We start from the raw sequence: 16,080 nt of genomic DNA, 5'->3' as shown, positions 1-16,080 counted from the left end.
TTTGAAGACTTGCATGCTCCACCTTAAGAAGGGGTATTAATGGATAATTTAGATATACATAGAAATATTATATCAATAATATTTCTATAATTAAGTATAGATCCAGTACTCAAAAAGCACTCTCGTGTAAATTTATTATTAGGATAGAAAATTATGTCTTTTAAGATAGAAAAAATTTGATATAGTTTCATATCAAATGATGTATATATGTGTGTTCATGACTAATAGAAAAGTAGGTTGAAACAACTTATTTTTTATACTCTTCTTTCTCAATGGAAGGCCGTAGAATTATAGGTAAATTTTTTAGATAAATTTCCTATTAAGTATAATTTTAATCATTGATCATATTATTTGTAATAGTTTACTATTTTAAACAACACTTCTTGAATTTTTCTTAAATTGCTTCTCTTGCTATTATGCATTTCAGTTCATTTCCCTGAGTTATGTTAAAACTTGTTTTACATAAGAAACCAATTTTCAAGCATAGAACAACATATAAGCTAGATTTCTTTTTATTTCAAGCATAGAATGACATATAATAAGCATAGAAACCAATTTGAAAGGAAACATTACAAGGACAAAAAACTAAGCTAGATTTTTTTTTCTACACTCTCATCAATTACACCAATTACAACAATATCAAATAACAGTGAAATTTTTAACCAATACAATATTACATATAATTCTCTATTCACCATCCCAGAGTTCTTCTGGAGTTCTATAGGCACCATAAGTTTCATGAACAAAGTATCCATTACCATCAATAAGCCTCTCCTGCATGAGTTAAATTCAACTGTTATTATTGTGCTGCACATAAGATAATGAATTTATGGCTTCATAAACAAGTGTTAGAGGAAATAAGTGCTTAAGAGAGATTAAAAACTAAGGTAGATTTTGTTAGTTTGTTTTTGTTAAAGATGTGTGGGAACAATAAATTGCTCAAACATTATTGGGTAGGATTCTAAGTGGTCATAGGTGGGTGTCTGGTTTGTGGTTATCCATCTGCATTTTTAATAATTTAAAAAGTGGTAATCTAGATTTCTAGTAATCTTATTAAATAATGTGTCAAATACCCTCTAAAGAATAACAAATCACACGATTAGTGGCCAAGAAAATCAAAGCATTATGGAAGAGTCTTGGACTAGTTGAAGCAACCCAAACATAAAACTAGATTAAATTCGTGACTCGCCTGCTTGATTTCAGATAATTTGGCCATTAGCTCATCAGGTATAGACCAGTCGAAGACATCGAAATTACTCTTGATCCTCTCCTTATTTGCACTTTTAGGTAACACACTATGCCTCGCCTGCAGACCCCACCTAAGGGCCACTTGCGCGGGTGTCTTCCCTAACTTTTCTGCTACCAGATTAATTGCAGGATTCTTAAGGAGGTCATTCTTGTGTAATACAGACCCTAATGGAGAATATCCCTGAAAAAAAACATTCGTCATCACAAGAAATTAGCATCTAGAATCACGGTTGACGATATATATAACCATTTGAAGTTCACTCTTCTACAAAATGACAAAAAAAAGGAACAATTGTTCCTTTCTTAAACCATGAAGATTTTGAAATAAGTTTCTCTATGCATACACATGAAATTTGAGATATTCTCTGAATTTTACTTGGTGTACTTACAGATAAGTGAATTCCTTTAGAGTTGCAAAATTCGTGCAATTTCGATTGCTGCCATTGCGGATGCAGCTCCACTTGGTTAACAGCTGGAGGCACGCGAGCTATATCCAAAAGATCTTGAAGCTTCTTTGAAGAGAAATTGCATACTCCAATAGCTCTAGCCTTGCCAGAGTCATACAGTGCCTCCATTGCCCTCCATGTATTCGGAATGTTTGGTATTGTAAGATTTTCAGGCTTGATTCCAACTGGACCCTTTTTCATGCTGACCGGCCAGTGAATCTATACATAACCACTCAATTCAATTCATCAAAGTAGTAAGATTAATGGATCACCCTCAACAACCAGAAAATTCTTTTTTCCGGAATTATATTTTCCAGAATGATGTGGCAATGGTATCATTTTGAATGTCAAGCATTGATTCAATTGTCAAAAAAGATCCAACAATGATTTCTGTAAAAAATTCAAAGTTTAAATGTATTTGTTGTGTAGCATTGCTCAACTTACTTAAAAATAAAAAAGATTTAGGAGTGCTTAATCTTCCACATCCTGAACAAAATTAACACATACCAAATAAAGATCTACATAGTCGAGTTGAAATTCTTGCAAGGTTTTATCTAACGCTTTTGGTACGTCTTCCGGATCATGATCTGCACACCTGGGTATAGCCAAGAAATCATTATTAAATTCTCAAATTGATCCTCAAAAGAATTTTTATATCATAACTTTTATTCTCTAGAAGTTACGGAGGGTTAATTTTGTCAAATAGATTGGTCTTCCGTGGGTTTAAAAGAAGAAAACTGTCTTAAAGGGATTTTTTTAGGATTTAATTGTCTTATAAAAAAATTTATTAGGGATTTATTTATTCAATGCTATATAGTACAGACACTTTGTTGACTTGTCATGTTTGCATATCAGATATATTTTGGATATGATACTTATTGACATTTGTTTGATACGCATGTCTAACTGTATCTTAATAAAAAAATTTTTTTACAGAACACGCTTAGACACATTTAAATACCATCGATGTGTTAACGTGTACAATTTTATTCTTAATATGTATTCTTTAAATAAATTTAAAAATAGTATATATTATTATTTATATATATGTATCTCCATGTCTTATAAAATTTTAAAATTCGTGTATCGCCGTATTCTGTGTCGTGTCCGTGCATCATAAATTCAATGTGTATATAAAAAATTTGATTGAAAATGATAGAAGAATCAATTTGTATGACATGAGTAATTTTTGAAGACTTCTAAAAATACAAATTTGTTAGGAATCAATTTGAGTATTTCTAACTTTGAAAAATATCATAACATCCATTATATTTGTTATATTTTGTTAATTTTAGAATTAAAATGTACACATAACATTTTTTCATTTCAATTGAATTAAAATTTTTTCCTTCAAAATCAAATAATCTCTCCTTTTTCCTTTTCTATCTCTCTTTCTTCTCTCTTATTTATTTTTTCTTAATATTATTACTAATTACTAATAATCAAAATATGTCACATAATATCATTTTTTTTGTAATTGAACTAAAATATATTATATATTATTAATTTAACAACTAAAATATGTCATAATTTTTTATTTCATTGTAATTAAAATAATTTTTTTTAAATTAAAGAGTTTACTTTTCCTTCTTCATTCACTCTATCTATCTTGGTTTTTTAATAAATATGCTACAATTTTTAAAATTTATTATCAAAATATTACTCTTTTTAAACTATTTTTTTAGATACCACTGTTTATTTTGTCACCGTAACACAAATTTTTTTTGGTATATTAATTGGAAGGCCCCTATATGAAAAGCGCTTCTAACAAAAAATGCTAACCTATAAAGTATTTACTATGCAAGAGGCACTAAAATAGAATACGAAACTAATATTTCTTTTTTTTATTTGATAAAATTTTTAATATTTATGAAAAGAAAGTTAGATATTATTATTTTTTTAATTTTATACATAAAAAATTAAATATTAAAATACAATTTATTTTTAAAACTTTACATATTACAAGTAAAATTACTAGTTCTAGAATAAAGTATATACCATAATTTGGAGGTTATCCATAAGTCTTCACGTTTTACAGTACCTTCATCAAATAGCTTCTTAAGAGCCAAACCAATCTGCACATGCAAACCAAGATTCCAAGTTTTACCGAAGATGTCAAGTGCTATATAATTTAAACATAAAAAGTTATTGTACACTTTTAGAAATGGAGGCCTTTTAAGATAATACAAGCCCATTAAAGATAAAGTATGTCTTGTTTATGTTACTAATAACATCCTAATTCACATGTTTTAACACTACGGGAGAAAGTTCCACAAACAGAACACAGATGGATAGATTGATAAAGCAAATAAATAAGTAGTAGGATCATATTATAATGATTCAGTAATTAATCATTAATGGCTAATCATTAACCATTACCTCTGCTTGATTGCGGTAAGCTGAAGCACAGTCGATATGCCGGTATCCAACCTTGCATGAAAAACACAATAGTAATCATACATTTCTGAAGTTCTCTCTTTCAAATCAAAAGTTTATTATAACACTAAAATCTAAGGAAAAGCATGGCAATAATAACCACAATAATTTGACTGTATATATATAATATTTTATATTATCAATGTATTAAAATTAACAAATAATAATAATAATACCTTAATCGCATTAGTGACTGCTTTGGCCAAGGCGCCAGGATTTTGATCCTGACCTAACCCAATAAAAGTGCCAAACCCAATAGAAGGTATCTTGGCACCTGTGTTCAGCTCAAAGAATCTAATTTCCTCTGCCATTTTTTTTTTTATTATTACTACTATTTCTAACTTTCTGAACAATAAGCTTGTTTGATTCTTAGTTGGTTAACACTTAACCGTTATCAACTAGCAGCTATATGTGAGGATTTATATAGAAAAAATATATGAGAGAGTAAATGAATGAAGGGAGAAATTGTGAAGTGGAAAGTTTTGAGAGAGTTTTGAAGTGACATAGTCCTCTTCACGTGGCCAAGGAAAGTAAAGGCTGACGTTAGTGCAAACGTCAATTGGGCGGGAAATGTAACCATTTATAATTTATAATTCTATTGAATATACGACGGCTAAAATGTCACCAAAGATTTAGCCAAAGATAAAAAAAATATATTTTATTTAGGGGCGACAAACATGAGGAAGTCCGTCGGGCAGCTTAACTTGTCAAAGAGTCGCACAAAGTCACAAACGCCCTCTTTTTGTTTCACACATGCAATACAACAAAGTCACACGCAAACCATCTCAAGGACTCTCTCTTTTGCTTTGTTCTTACTGCTGGTAGAGTAATCGCTTTCAAAGAGTCTCCGAGTTTCGCCATGCCAAAGTGAGCAACCATCCCACCGTGCACGTCCATTGTGAGGCTGTGTCCACCGCTGAGAAAGTCTCCCGCCGCGTGTTTCTTTTTATCAAATTTTTTTTAAAAAAATACAAAAGCTAAAACTGGCTGACTCATTCTGCTAGCCTACTAGCTTTCCGTTAGATGGGACGGAAGAGAGATACAAAATTGCGGTAATAGGCAACGTGAGGCGGGATGAGCTAGTCCGCTTGCCACCTAGTAAGATTATTTTTTAATTTTTATTTTTCTTTTATTTTATTCTATCTCTTTTTATTTTTGTTTTATTTTTCTCTAATGATCACTCTTATCCAGTGGCGGAACTTGAAATAAAATTTTGATGAGGCCAAATAGAAAATAATTGTCAAACTATTTTTGATATGGACCATTTAAGATAAGCTCGTCTAATCTCATCTCTCTGATTTTGGTGATATTGCCAAATTTAAAGCCATTTTTTAAGATCTCGTTCCAAAAAGTTAAGGTTAAAGTCATCAGATGTAACTTTTTGAACTTTTGAAGGTTGTATCTCACTTTCTTTGTGATTCATTAAAGTAGAAGAACTATTTACATGTGTTAATATTGTAAAAGTTATATATTCTCCTTTTTTAAATATTAGCCTTCCTCTTAAAAAATATATCAATTCTTTGATTTTTCATTATTATTTTATATAAAAATTTGAATATATATGTAAAGAAGAAGTTAAAAGGACAAATATTAAAATTTATAATATTTATTGAATTTTTTTATCAATTTATATAAATACAATAATATTAATACTTATTGAATATTCTATTATTTTTAAAAAATTAAATTAAATAAATAGTAAAATATAAAATAATATTAAATTAAATAAATAAAAATATCTAATTTTTTATATTTGAACTTAAAGATAAAGAGAGTGTTGTTTATTGAACGTATTAGATACTTTAAGTCACAGTAAAGTATTTAAGTCAATTGAATTATTTTTTATCTTTTGAAAAAATACTACTAAGATTTTTATAAAAAGTTTGGGGGGGGGCTATGACCCCCTTTTGTCTGTACTAAGCTCTGCCACTGCTCTTATCACTACCAATATCAATATTTGTATTTTCATTGAGAATTACTCTAAGGGTGTGTGTGGTTGGAGGAATCATAAATAATTCCTAGGAATTTTAATATGGGATTATCATATTCTCATGTTTGGTTCAAAGTTTGAAAAGCTATTCCTAAGCAAATTTGATTTCAGGGAATCAAAATACCATCATTTCAATTCCCACATTCTCCTTGGGTATCTTTGATTCCCATGGAAATGGAATAACAAAATAATACTTGAACCACACACACCCTATGACAACTACTCACTAGCAGTCACTTCGAGTGGCGAATAACTACAACCTGTAAGCCACTTTTTGACGTCCATCCTTCAGCCGCCACACTCTTCCAACCATTTGCCAAAAATTTAAAAAAAAAATTAAGTTAATCATCCAAAACTAAAACTTCTTAAAATTATAAAAAATACAAAGAAAAAAGATCAATGTCTAAAATTTCATATAGTCGAACATTAAAATTTTATATAATCAAATATCTAAACTTTTATATAACCGAACATCTAAAACTCTATTTAAATGAGCATTCATAAAATCTTATCATTATAAAAAAAATACTGAAGTTCATTGGATTTAGCGTTGGAAATTAGCAGCAGATTTAGTAATAAATTCGTCGGGTAAAAAAATTACTATCAGATTCGATTTTTTGACGGTAAATTAGTCGGTAATAATTGGAGGGAAAAAAATTGGCGCAATCATTACTGTCAGATAAAGGGGCGAAAAAATCCGACGCCAAAGTACTTAAATGAAACACGTCATTTTGGTTAGAGGTTATGCGTTATGTAACACTATATCACATAGAGCTTTACACTTAAACCGTAAAATAGAGGTGGTGCGGTATTACAACCTCTAAAATAAAATATATACATAGTATAGTTGAAAGAAAAGTTATTATCGAGGAGACTTGAAGGAAAACTTAAACAACAAGTCGCAAAAAGAAAAGCGCATCGCTTGCATAAATAGAACCATAGGTAGGAAAGAAAGCAAAGAAATATATACATAGAATAGAGAATCTAATCTACAGAATATCAAGCTCTAAACTCGACTTGCGAAATCAAGGCCGGCCGGAAAATATCATACACACACACACACACACACACATATATAACCCAAATATCTCAAAATACATAAAGTAAACACCTAGTTCTCTAAAAAGCCTCTAAGAGGGACTAAAGTAAAGCATATACAAAGGAGGAGTCCAAAATATCAAAATATAGCAACCCGGCTTCGCTTGCAGAAGAAAACTCCAGACGCCTAGTGAGGTGCCTCTCGACCTGCATTTGAAATCCACAAATATATGTATGGAATGAGAATCAAGTGTTCTCAGCATGGTAATAGTACCAACATACATAATATATAAGGTCTCGGGAAAGCTAGGGGCGATCCTAGAACTTTGATACACAGAATTAAACTTAAGGGAATAAGCTAAACCATAATTTAGGTAGACTATTTAAGGTTTCCAAGATATATACTTAATTCTAACTTAACCCCTTACTTTCTGCATCCTCCATTCTTCCAAAACACCAGTGAAACTACCCTCACCACTCCTCCACCAGACAAGGGATATTTTAGTTGTACAGACAAACAATACAGACACACAGATAGAATACAATTACAACAAGTAAAACATATAGCAAGTAAGCATATTTGATCAAATAGGCAAACACAAGTAATGCACATTCAAACAAAATAAATAAATGCATATGATGTATGCCTGGTTTAGGAATGTTGTATATTTTATGACTGGTTTTTTAATTACAATTATTATGAATGTGTGGAAAGGGTTCTGGGTGAATCAAATTAGATAGGTGATGCATGAATGTTGTAGTATTTACAATTGTATTATTATGAATGCAGTAATGAATAAGTATTTTTAAATCATTGTATGATCTATCATGGATATTGGTGTTAATGAAGATGATGTTCACAATGATGAAATGAATGAAAGAAAGAAATATCATAACCATAATAGCCATAAAAGCATTGTTATATTATCTAAACTTCCAAAAGATTGTTTTCAATTACAGGGGTTAATCCAAAAAGAGACTGGACACTTATCTATGTTATTAAATAAAAAAAATTATATGAAAACATTATCATAACTGCACAATATATTGTGCTAATTCAAAATAGAATTAAGTCCAAAGAAAACCTACACAAAATACTAGACAATCATATCCAAAATACTAAACAACTATGTCTAAAATACTACAGTTTCATCCATTCAAGATTTTGACTAAGGCTTAAATCTAGGGGTGGAAATGAATTAAAACATTTTAGAAGCTGTTCAAGTAGTTGTTGCAGCTAGAGTTTCTACAGAAATATCATCATTTGAACTTATTGTTGGTTGTTATGGTGGGTTTGGATGTGGTAGAGCGTGTTCAGGCCTTACAATTAATATTTTTTCTGAATAAGATTAGATTCAGTGGCTTAGCAGCACAGAATTTTGACTAGACTTGAGTTGGAGTTCTAAATTGGACAGTTATTGTTGCAGGGGGCCTAATATGGCCTTGAGCTTGGGCTAAAAGCCTGATTAGGTTCTAGACTAGAGCAGGAGGCCTATATTGGGCTTGGACTTGTCCAGGAGGCCTGAACCCTGTGGACCTTCTTGTTCTCCTTTTTCTCTCTTTTAGAGCATCATCTAATTGGCCTTGCAATGTTCACATACATTTTCACTATGATCCACATCCATTTGATATTAAACAAACAAATACAGTAGGAACAATATCCTCCACAAAAAATTTACACTTGCATCAGTTACATTAGTGTCAGATTCATTGGTCATATTCTCATGTTGAACAATATCATCAGAATTACTTGCAATAGTTATATTAATGGCAGATCTATTAGTCACAATCCCAATTGATTTAGCATTTTGAGTAGTGACATTGGGGTTAGAATTTGTTACTGGAACTGAATTTTGCTGAATAAATATCAATGAAACAATTGCTCCAATATTGGACTAAACATTTAAATAATCAATTAACTATTTTAATAGTAGGACAACTAAACCCCTTAAAAATTAGTGATAGGACATCTAAATCCCTAAACAAAACATTAACAGATAACTAAAACCTTGAGAATAGTGTAAATATACAATTAATTCTGCTTACCTGTGACTGTGGGTTAGGTTCAGCAATGGTTTTTTGATGTTTTGGTTGGGGAGAATTTTAAGATAGCGGTACCTCTTCTTATGTATTATTCTTTAATGAGGATCTGATTCTTTTATTTCTTTTCTTAGTTACTGGAGTTTCTTTGCATGTCTTGAAGTTATGACCAGATTTGCCACACTTGCTGCAAGTCACCGTGAAGCTTCTCCTAATTTTTTTAAATTTAGCAATGGTTCAACATGGTCTTTTCTTCTTGCATGTAGCTTTGGATGCTCAATGAGTCTTTTTAAACTTGGGTGGAATAGGTCTTGATCCCTCTGCCCTTTCCCAATATTGCTCACTTGGAACTGGTTGAATACAATGCTGGTATGTAGTATTGAATGAGGTCATTTGCTGACATATACAAGTGAACAATAACAACAAACCGAATAAGCTAATTCATTTAACAACCTAAACTACATCTAATGCAAAAAGTTCTACGGTTAAGAAGTTTAGATACGACATGTGAATTACTTCACATTACATGTGCATGTGCTCTGATAGTCTCCAAAAAGGACCCAACAAAAGGGTCATCCTCAGCCTCTTCAGTATTTTCCAGATGTTCATGATGTTCTTCATCTCCAAATTCAATTGGGTGCTGACTTGAATTAGAGTTTTCCACTGATTGTGTAGCTCGTTGTTGCAGTATTGAACTCCTCCTCACCTTCTTATATTCCTTCTTCTTTTAACGTCTAGGAAAATTGCTAACTATAGGAATATCTTCATTAGTAACTTTCTTTCTGTTTAGAGAACACTTACTGTCTACAGCCTTCTTCTTTTTCACCACTCTTGTATGCTCTTCTTCGATATCAGTGTCTGATTGGTCAACACCAGGACGTAGGGGCTTGTACAGCTCATCTTCAACGTTCTCGTATCCAGCATCATCACTGTCATCATAAGAAATAGGAGGATCACGAGCTTCATCACACCCTACATCGTCTTCACCACCAAGAATATGATGCTCAAAATATATATAGAACTCCTCATACTCTTTGTTTTGTATTTTGTGCTCCCTTAAAGCATTGATCTTTGAATCTCCAAAAATAGGATGCAACCCGGTTTCAAAATTAGTATCATTTGGATCAAACCACATCATTGTTTTGTAATCATTGTATCCCAAGCTCTTAAACAATTCCTTCAAGTCAAAGAAGTTCATAAGGTCTAGATCTATCTCTGAAAACCTCTCAACTAACCCATCCCGGTAACTCAACTCTGCTCGTTTGTTCCTCACAAATTTTTTCCATGGTTAAACACAGGAATAACAAATTCCTCCATCTACTAAGTAGAAACACAAAGTGATAATATGACATAAAGTGATACTAATCTTTCTACTAATCATTAGTTTCATGAAACATAAACAAATAAGCAGAAGCCTCAAAAAGTAACAACAAATGCATTAACAATTCTAAGTATGAAAAAATGTGTCATGCTCAATAAAATAAATTTAAAACTATGCTTTGTAGAATATTAAACAATTTGTTCCAAACAATGGGACCACCATGAAAGGAACTGACACAAGAATGCACTTACTGAAAAAAGCATCAACATTTTTTACCTGAGTCAAGAATGTCTTTGCTAACACCAGTTTTCTTGACGATGTCTTCTTCCTTGCTAGTATGTTGAAGGAAGAATCGTGATTTTTGTTACTGTAGAGCCAAGAGCAAAGTAACTCTTTGACTTTAACTTCTCCCTTAGGGTTAATGGGTAAAAATAGAGGATAACTGAAGAGGTTAAGAGTAAAGTGAAACAAATATGAAGGAAGGGCATCTCCCAAATGACATCGTCCAACTGCAGATGTGGCAAAGATGGACACGTCAGTTCACGTAATGGGACAGCAAAGTGACTTCGTTCTACTTTGTTACATGGGCTTACGGAAGAATTTAATGGGTCCAACGTCTTAATTTTTGGGGGATCTAATTGTTATTTTTTTCCCTTTAGGATCTAACTTGTCCGAACGCAAAATCTTCAGAGACCTAATTGTTATTTTACTCTACAATAAATCATTTTTTTCTTATTGATATTGATTTCGGTTGATTTCTTGGATCGGAATATAAGCATGTCTTACTTTCTTGTTTGTATTGTTATAATATTATTTCCCTATTATTATTATGTCTTACTCTCTTGCATGAATTATGACTTGCTAATGATTGCTAATTTGTAATCTCCCTTGTCTATAATATCAAATAACATTATTGTTAAAATATAGTTAGGTTGTAGTCTAAAGTGCTTTGATTTTTTTGAGCCTCAACTTTATTTAGTTTAATTTTTTTGTTGTTTGTTCTTTGTAACCTTAAAGTTCTGAGGGGAAAAAAGATTAAAATTCATCTCAATTGCAATACCAGAACTACTTTTGCTTTCTCGAAAATCTTATTATTGATTTCAAATTGAGAGGGTAAATAGCGATTACTAGAATGTGAGAAAAAGTGTAAACAACATCCTCAATATTACAATTGAAATCAGAATGAAATACCGAAACGCTCTTACAACTAATAAAGGAGGAAGAATACAAAGTCTGAAAGGGGGCAGAAGCACAAGAGTGAAGAAGTTTCGCATTGAAATACCTTGTTGCTATTGCCATTCTCATTCTCTTCAAATTAAATTCTCAATGCTCAATGTCTTCCTACTTCAGCAGTTTTAGATGTCATGGCAAAGTAGAAAATCCTTGAAAGTTGAAACTATATAACTTTTCTCATTCTACGACGACAAGATAATAGTATAACAAAGGAATTGTTTGATTAATTTTTTATATTTTTAATATAATTTAAAATAATTTTTATTAAATGTTTTTATTTTTATATTTTTCTAAATTAAAAAAAACTTATTTTATATTATGGATATATTTTTTATTTAAAATATTTTTTTTTGGATAAGTTTCAGGGGACAAAAATAGATTACTTTTGAAGGAAGAGCAAAAAAAGGGGTGAAAGCTCAGGTGCATGCAGTCAATTTCACGTGAAATTGATAGTTGAGAGTCGTTAAATAATTTGAATGATTTGACTAAATTTTTATCTAATGGCTCTTAGTTATCAACTTTATATAAAGTTAATTGCACATAAATTTTCAAAAAAAAAAAACAATTAACAAAGAATAAAATAAAAATTTTAAAAGAAGTTAAACTAAAATTTATGCATAATTTATAAAAAAAATTTGATGGTTGAGACTATTGTCCCCTTATGATAAGTGGCGGAGTTTAGTTCAGACAAGGAGTGGCCACGGCCCCCCCAAATTTTATTAAAAAAATTAGTAATACTTTTTTAAAAAATAAAAAATAGTTCAGTTGGCTCAAATATTTTATTATGACTTAAAATTGCAAAGTTCAATCTTCATCTCTTGTTTTTATTGCACAATAATTTTTAGTTTTAAATTATTATTGTATTTGTATAAATTGATAAAAAAAATTCAATAAATATTATAAATTTTATTTGTCCTTATAATTTCTTTTTTACATATTTTACCGGATATATATATTCAAATTTTTATATAAAATAATCATAAAAAATCAAAGAGTTGATGATGCATTTTTTAAGAGGAAGGTTAATATTAGAAGGAAAACATATAACTTTTACAATATCAACACCTATAGATAGTTCTTCTACTTTAATGAATCACGAAAAAAGTAAGATACAACCTTCAAAAGTTTAAAGAGTTGCATCTGATGAGTTTGACCTTAATTCTTTGGAACGATACCCTGAAAAACAGCTTCAAATTTGACAATATTACCCAAATAAAAGAGGTCCATTAAAAAAAATATCTTAGCAATTATCTTCTATCTGGTCCCTCAAAATTTTGTTTCAAACTCCCCCACTGCTTATGATGTTTGAGCCTATGATAAGTTTGGTTAATTTCTTCGAAAACATGTAAATATTTGTCTTTCAAAACTAACAATTTAGTGCTAATAGTTTATTATATTACAAATTTTTAATTAAAAAACTAGAAAATAGGGAATAGTTGTAAAAAAAATTTTAATATTATTTTTTTTAAAAATTTAAATAGAAAAATTATATATTGACATTAATTATAATAATTACTGAAATAAATAATTTTAAAAAATATTTATCGAAATAAATATTTCTCTCATATCTAGTTTACACCGTAAACGAAATAATTTTACAAGATATGATAGATGTACGCGTGTATATTTCGTTTATAGTGGAAACGAGATATACACATATTTCGTTTATACTGTAAACGAGATACATGTTTTTTTTTTAAAAATTGAAAATAATAAAAAATATTAATATTATCAATAATTCAAGTTTTTAGCATGTAATTAGTACATAAAAAGATTGGTAAAAAAAATTAAAATGGATATATTTGATCAATTAGTACTTAAAAAAAGGTTGATGGGATAGTGAAAAGAGAATTAAAATAATTATCTCACGTTATTTCCCACTATCACGTGAGAGATAACCGTTTCAATTTTCTCCCCACTATCTCATCAATCTCTCCTAATAATTGGCAAATAGTTATTTATATTTTTTAAATTTAAATCAATCCAATTGGATCATAATTTAGTTTAAATTTTTTTAAAATAAATATGTTTGATCAATTAATAATAAAAAAATACATAAAATATTTTAATTTAAATTATGATTCAATTAGATTAATTTAAATTTAAAAAATAAAAATAATTATTTATCAATTATTACGAAAAATAAATAGAATAATAAAAAAAATTAAAACAATTATCTCACGTTATCTCCCATTATCCAATATTTATGTTTAATTACCTCACCCCAGAAGTTTGGGGTTAAATAGTACAAAATTATTTAAATTGATAACAATAATTATTTTATATCACACTTAAAATATATAAGCCATAATCTGTGCATTAAATGATTACACTTGTAATTGAAAAAATCTTAAATGATTATTAAAATTGGATTTTAAGCAAAATTGACACCTCGTTCTGGAATTTTTTGTTTAATTACCGTTTATAGTTACACGAAAAATTAGGAGAAAATTGACATCTCCCTCTAGAAGCTTTTGTTTAATACACTTATAAAATTGATTGTACCTCGATAATAAATGACCGTACATTAAAAAATTTGCTTAAAATTTATTTAAATTTATTTTATATCACACTTAAAATATATAATCCTTTGCTTTTATATATATATATATATATATATTCGGTAACTCGGGTATCGGACGGTTCGGGGAGATTTTTTGGATGTGGGAGCGGATTTCCACGTTCTTGATCGTGGGCGTGAAAGCGGGAGCGGCCGACTTCCCGAGTACTTCGAATGGAGTGGGAGTATCACCTATAAAGACACTCCGACGCTCAAGTCAAAAAAGTGTGCAAGTGATGTGGAAATAGGGTTGTAGTGACGTACCTTGGGGGGAGGGGTAGGTCCCTCCCCTTTTATACCCTGTCAGTGAGGTGGGTCCCACGAAGGCAGACCCACCTTCCTGTTGTGAGCAACCCGAAGAGGAAGAGGTCGTCCTCTAGCCCCGAGGGAGCTCTAACTGTAATGGAAAGGAACTTTGATACCGGGAACTTTATTGACTCCCAACTTCTTCCTGACACGGAGGATTTCTTCCACGATGGGGATCTCCCTTCTCAGGCGAGATGGATGTACTGCACCTTGCTCCGCGGGGCCGCCATAGCGACGAAGGCAGAATTCGCTTTGGCGGGGACGCAGTCATTGCGAAAGCAGTTGGCTAGCGCGGAGGGGAAAGCCAAGGCTGCCGAGGAGAAGACCAAGATTGCTGAGGAGAAAGTGAAGACTTCCGATGCCACCGTTTCTCGCCTAACTAAGCGAGAGCTGACTTTGGAGGGCCAACTTAATGTTGCTCAAGGTCGGGTGGCCGCATTGGAGAAGGAGCGCGATGAGGCCACCTCGTCGGCCAAGACTGCTCAAGCTGAGGCTGCCGAGTTTAAGAAGAAGTACAAAGAGACCGTGAAGCAGGGAAAAACCGCCATTTTGATGACTGAAGAGGCTCTTAAAGCCCAAGTGAAGCTGGTAGCTCCTGACTTCGACATGTCGGCAATTGGGTCTTTAAGACCATTAGGAATGGCAAGATTATTGACATGCCGAGGAAGTGATCTTTGTAACTTTGTGAATTTTGTAATCTTATGGTTTGTGAACTTTGCTTTGTAATTTCTGGATTACTTTTTTCGAAATGTTAGCCGCTTGGTTGGCTTGTAATTACTGTTTTATTCCTCGTTTAGTCGGCAATTCCTGTTCATTATATTTTGTTACCGTTTGTTGGTATTGTCTATCTGCTTACGCTTGCTTTACCGCTATGCTGGTAATAGATAAGGCCAGGTTGTGGGCTTTATTGTTATAGCTGCTTATTATGCATTACTTTTGGTGGTTCCCGGGGTGATCAGTCCCGGGTTACCGTGCCCCCGTCGCATTTACAATTAACAATATAGAACATAAAGGGATAAAGTGAGTTTAATCATAAAGTGAACATTAATCAGCAACCAGTTCAACACATGACGATGATAAACAACTGACAAAAATAAACTATATTACCTACTCGGAGTAATGTGGACCTTACTGATCTTGCCAGGTCGCCTAGTCGGCCTGCTTGGTCTAAGAATAGAATCTTCTTAAGTTGCCCGCATTCCATGTTCTCGAAAATTCTTTGCCATCTAGTCGTTCTAATTTGTAGGCGCCTCTACCGATTACTTCTTTTACCCTGTATGGGCCTTCCCAGTTAGCCGCCAACTTTCCTTTACCTGCGGTCGGTAGACCAATGTCGTTACGCCGCAACACTAGGTCATTCTGCTCGAATTCCCGTTTGACTACCTTGGTGTTGTAGCGCAGGGCCATCCTCTGCTTCAATGCCGCTTCCGATAAGTGGGCTATCTCCCTAGCTTCGTCCACT

At 31.7% G+C, this 16,080-nt stretch overlaps 1 protein-coding gene across 1 annotated transcript; it reads right to left on the bottom strand.

The window, feature by feature from the left end:
• Positions 1-496: 496 nt before the first annotated feature.
• Positions 497-4,525, bottom strand: LOC107475044 (NADPH-dependent aldo-keto reductase, chloroplastic). The gene is made up of 7 exons (XM_016094695.3): positions 4,307-4,525; positions 4,074-4,124; positions 3,693-3,769; positions 2,202-2,289; positions 1,638-1,913; positions 1,190-1,429; positions 497-774 (listed from the first exon to the last, which is right to left on the bottom strand). Exons 1-7 carry the CDS (start codon positions 4,439-4,441, stop codon positions 688-690), a joined length of 954 nt encoding a protein of 317 aa, XP_015950181.1. The 5' UTR covers positions 4,442-4,525; the 3' UTR covers positions 497-687.
• Between the last annotated feature and the right edge of the window lie 11,555 nt (positions 4,526-16,080).

This window comes from Arachis duranensis, chromosome 2 (assembly GCF_000817695.3).
Source record: "Arachis duranensis cultivar V14167 chromosome 2, aradu.V14167.gnm2.J7QH, whole genome shotgun sequence".
NCBI classification, from domain to species: Eukaryota; Viridiplantae; Streptophyta; class Magnoliopsida; order Fabales; family Fabaceae; genus Arachis; species Arachis duranensis.
This window is presented reverse-complemented; position numbering and strand designations above follow the sequence as displayed.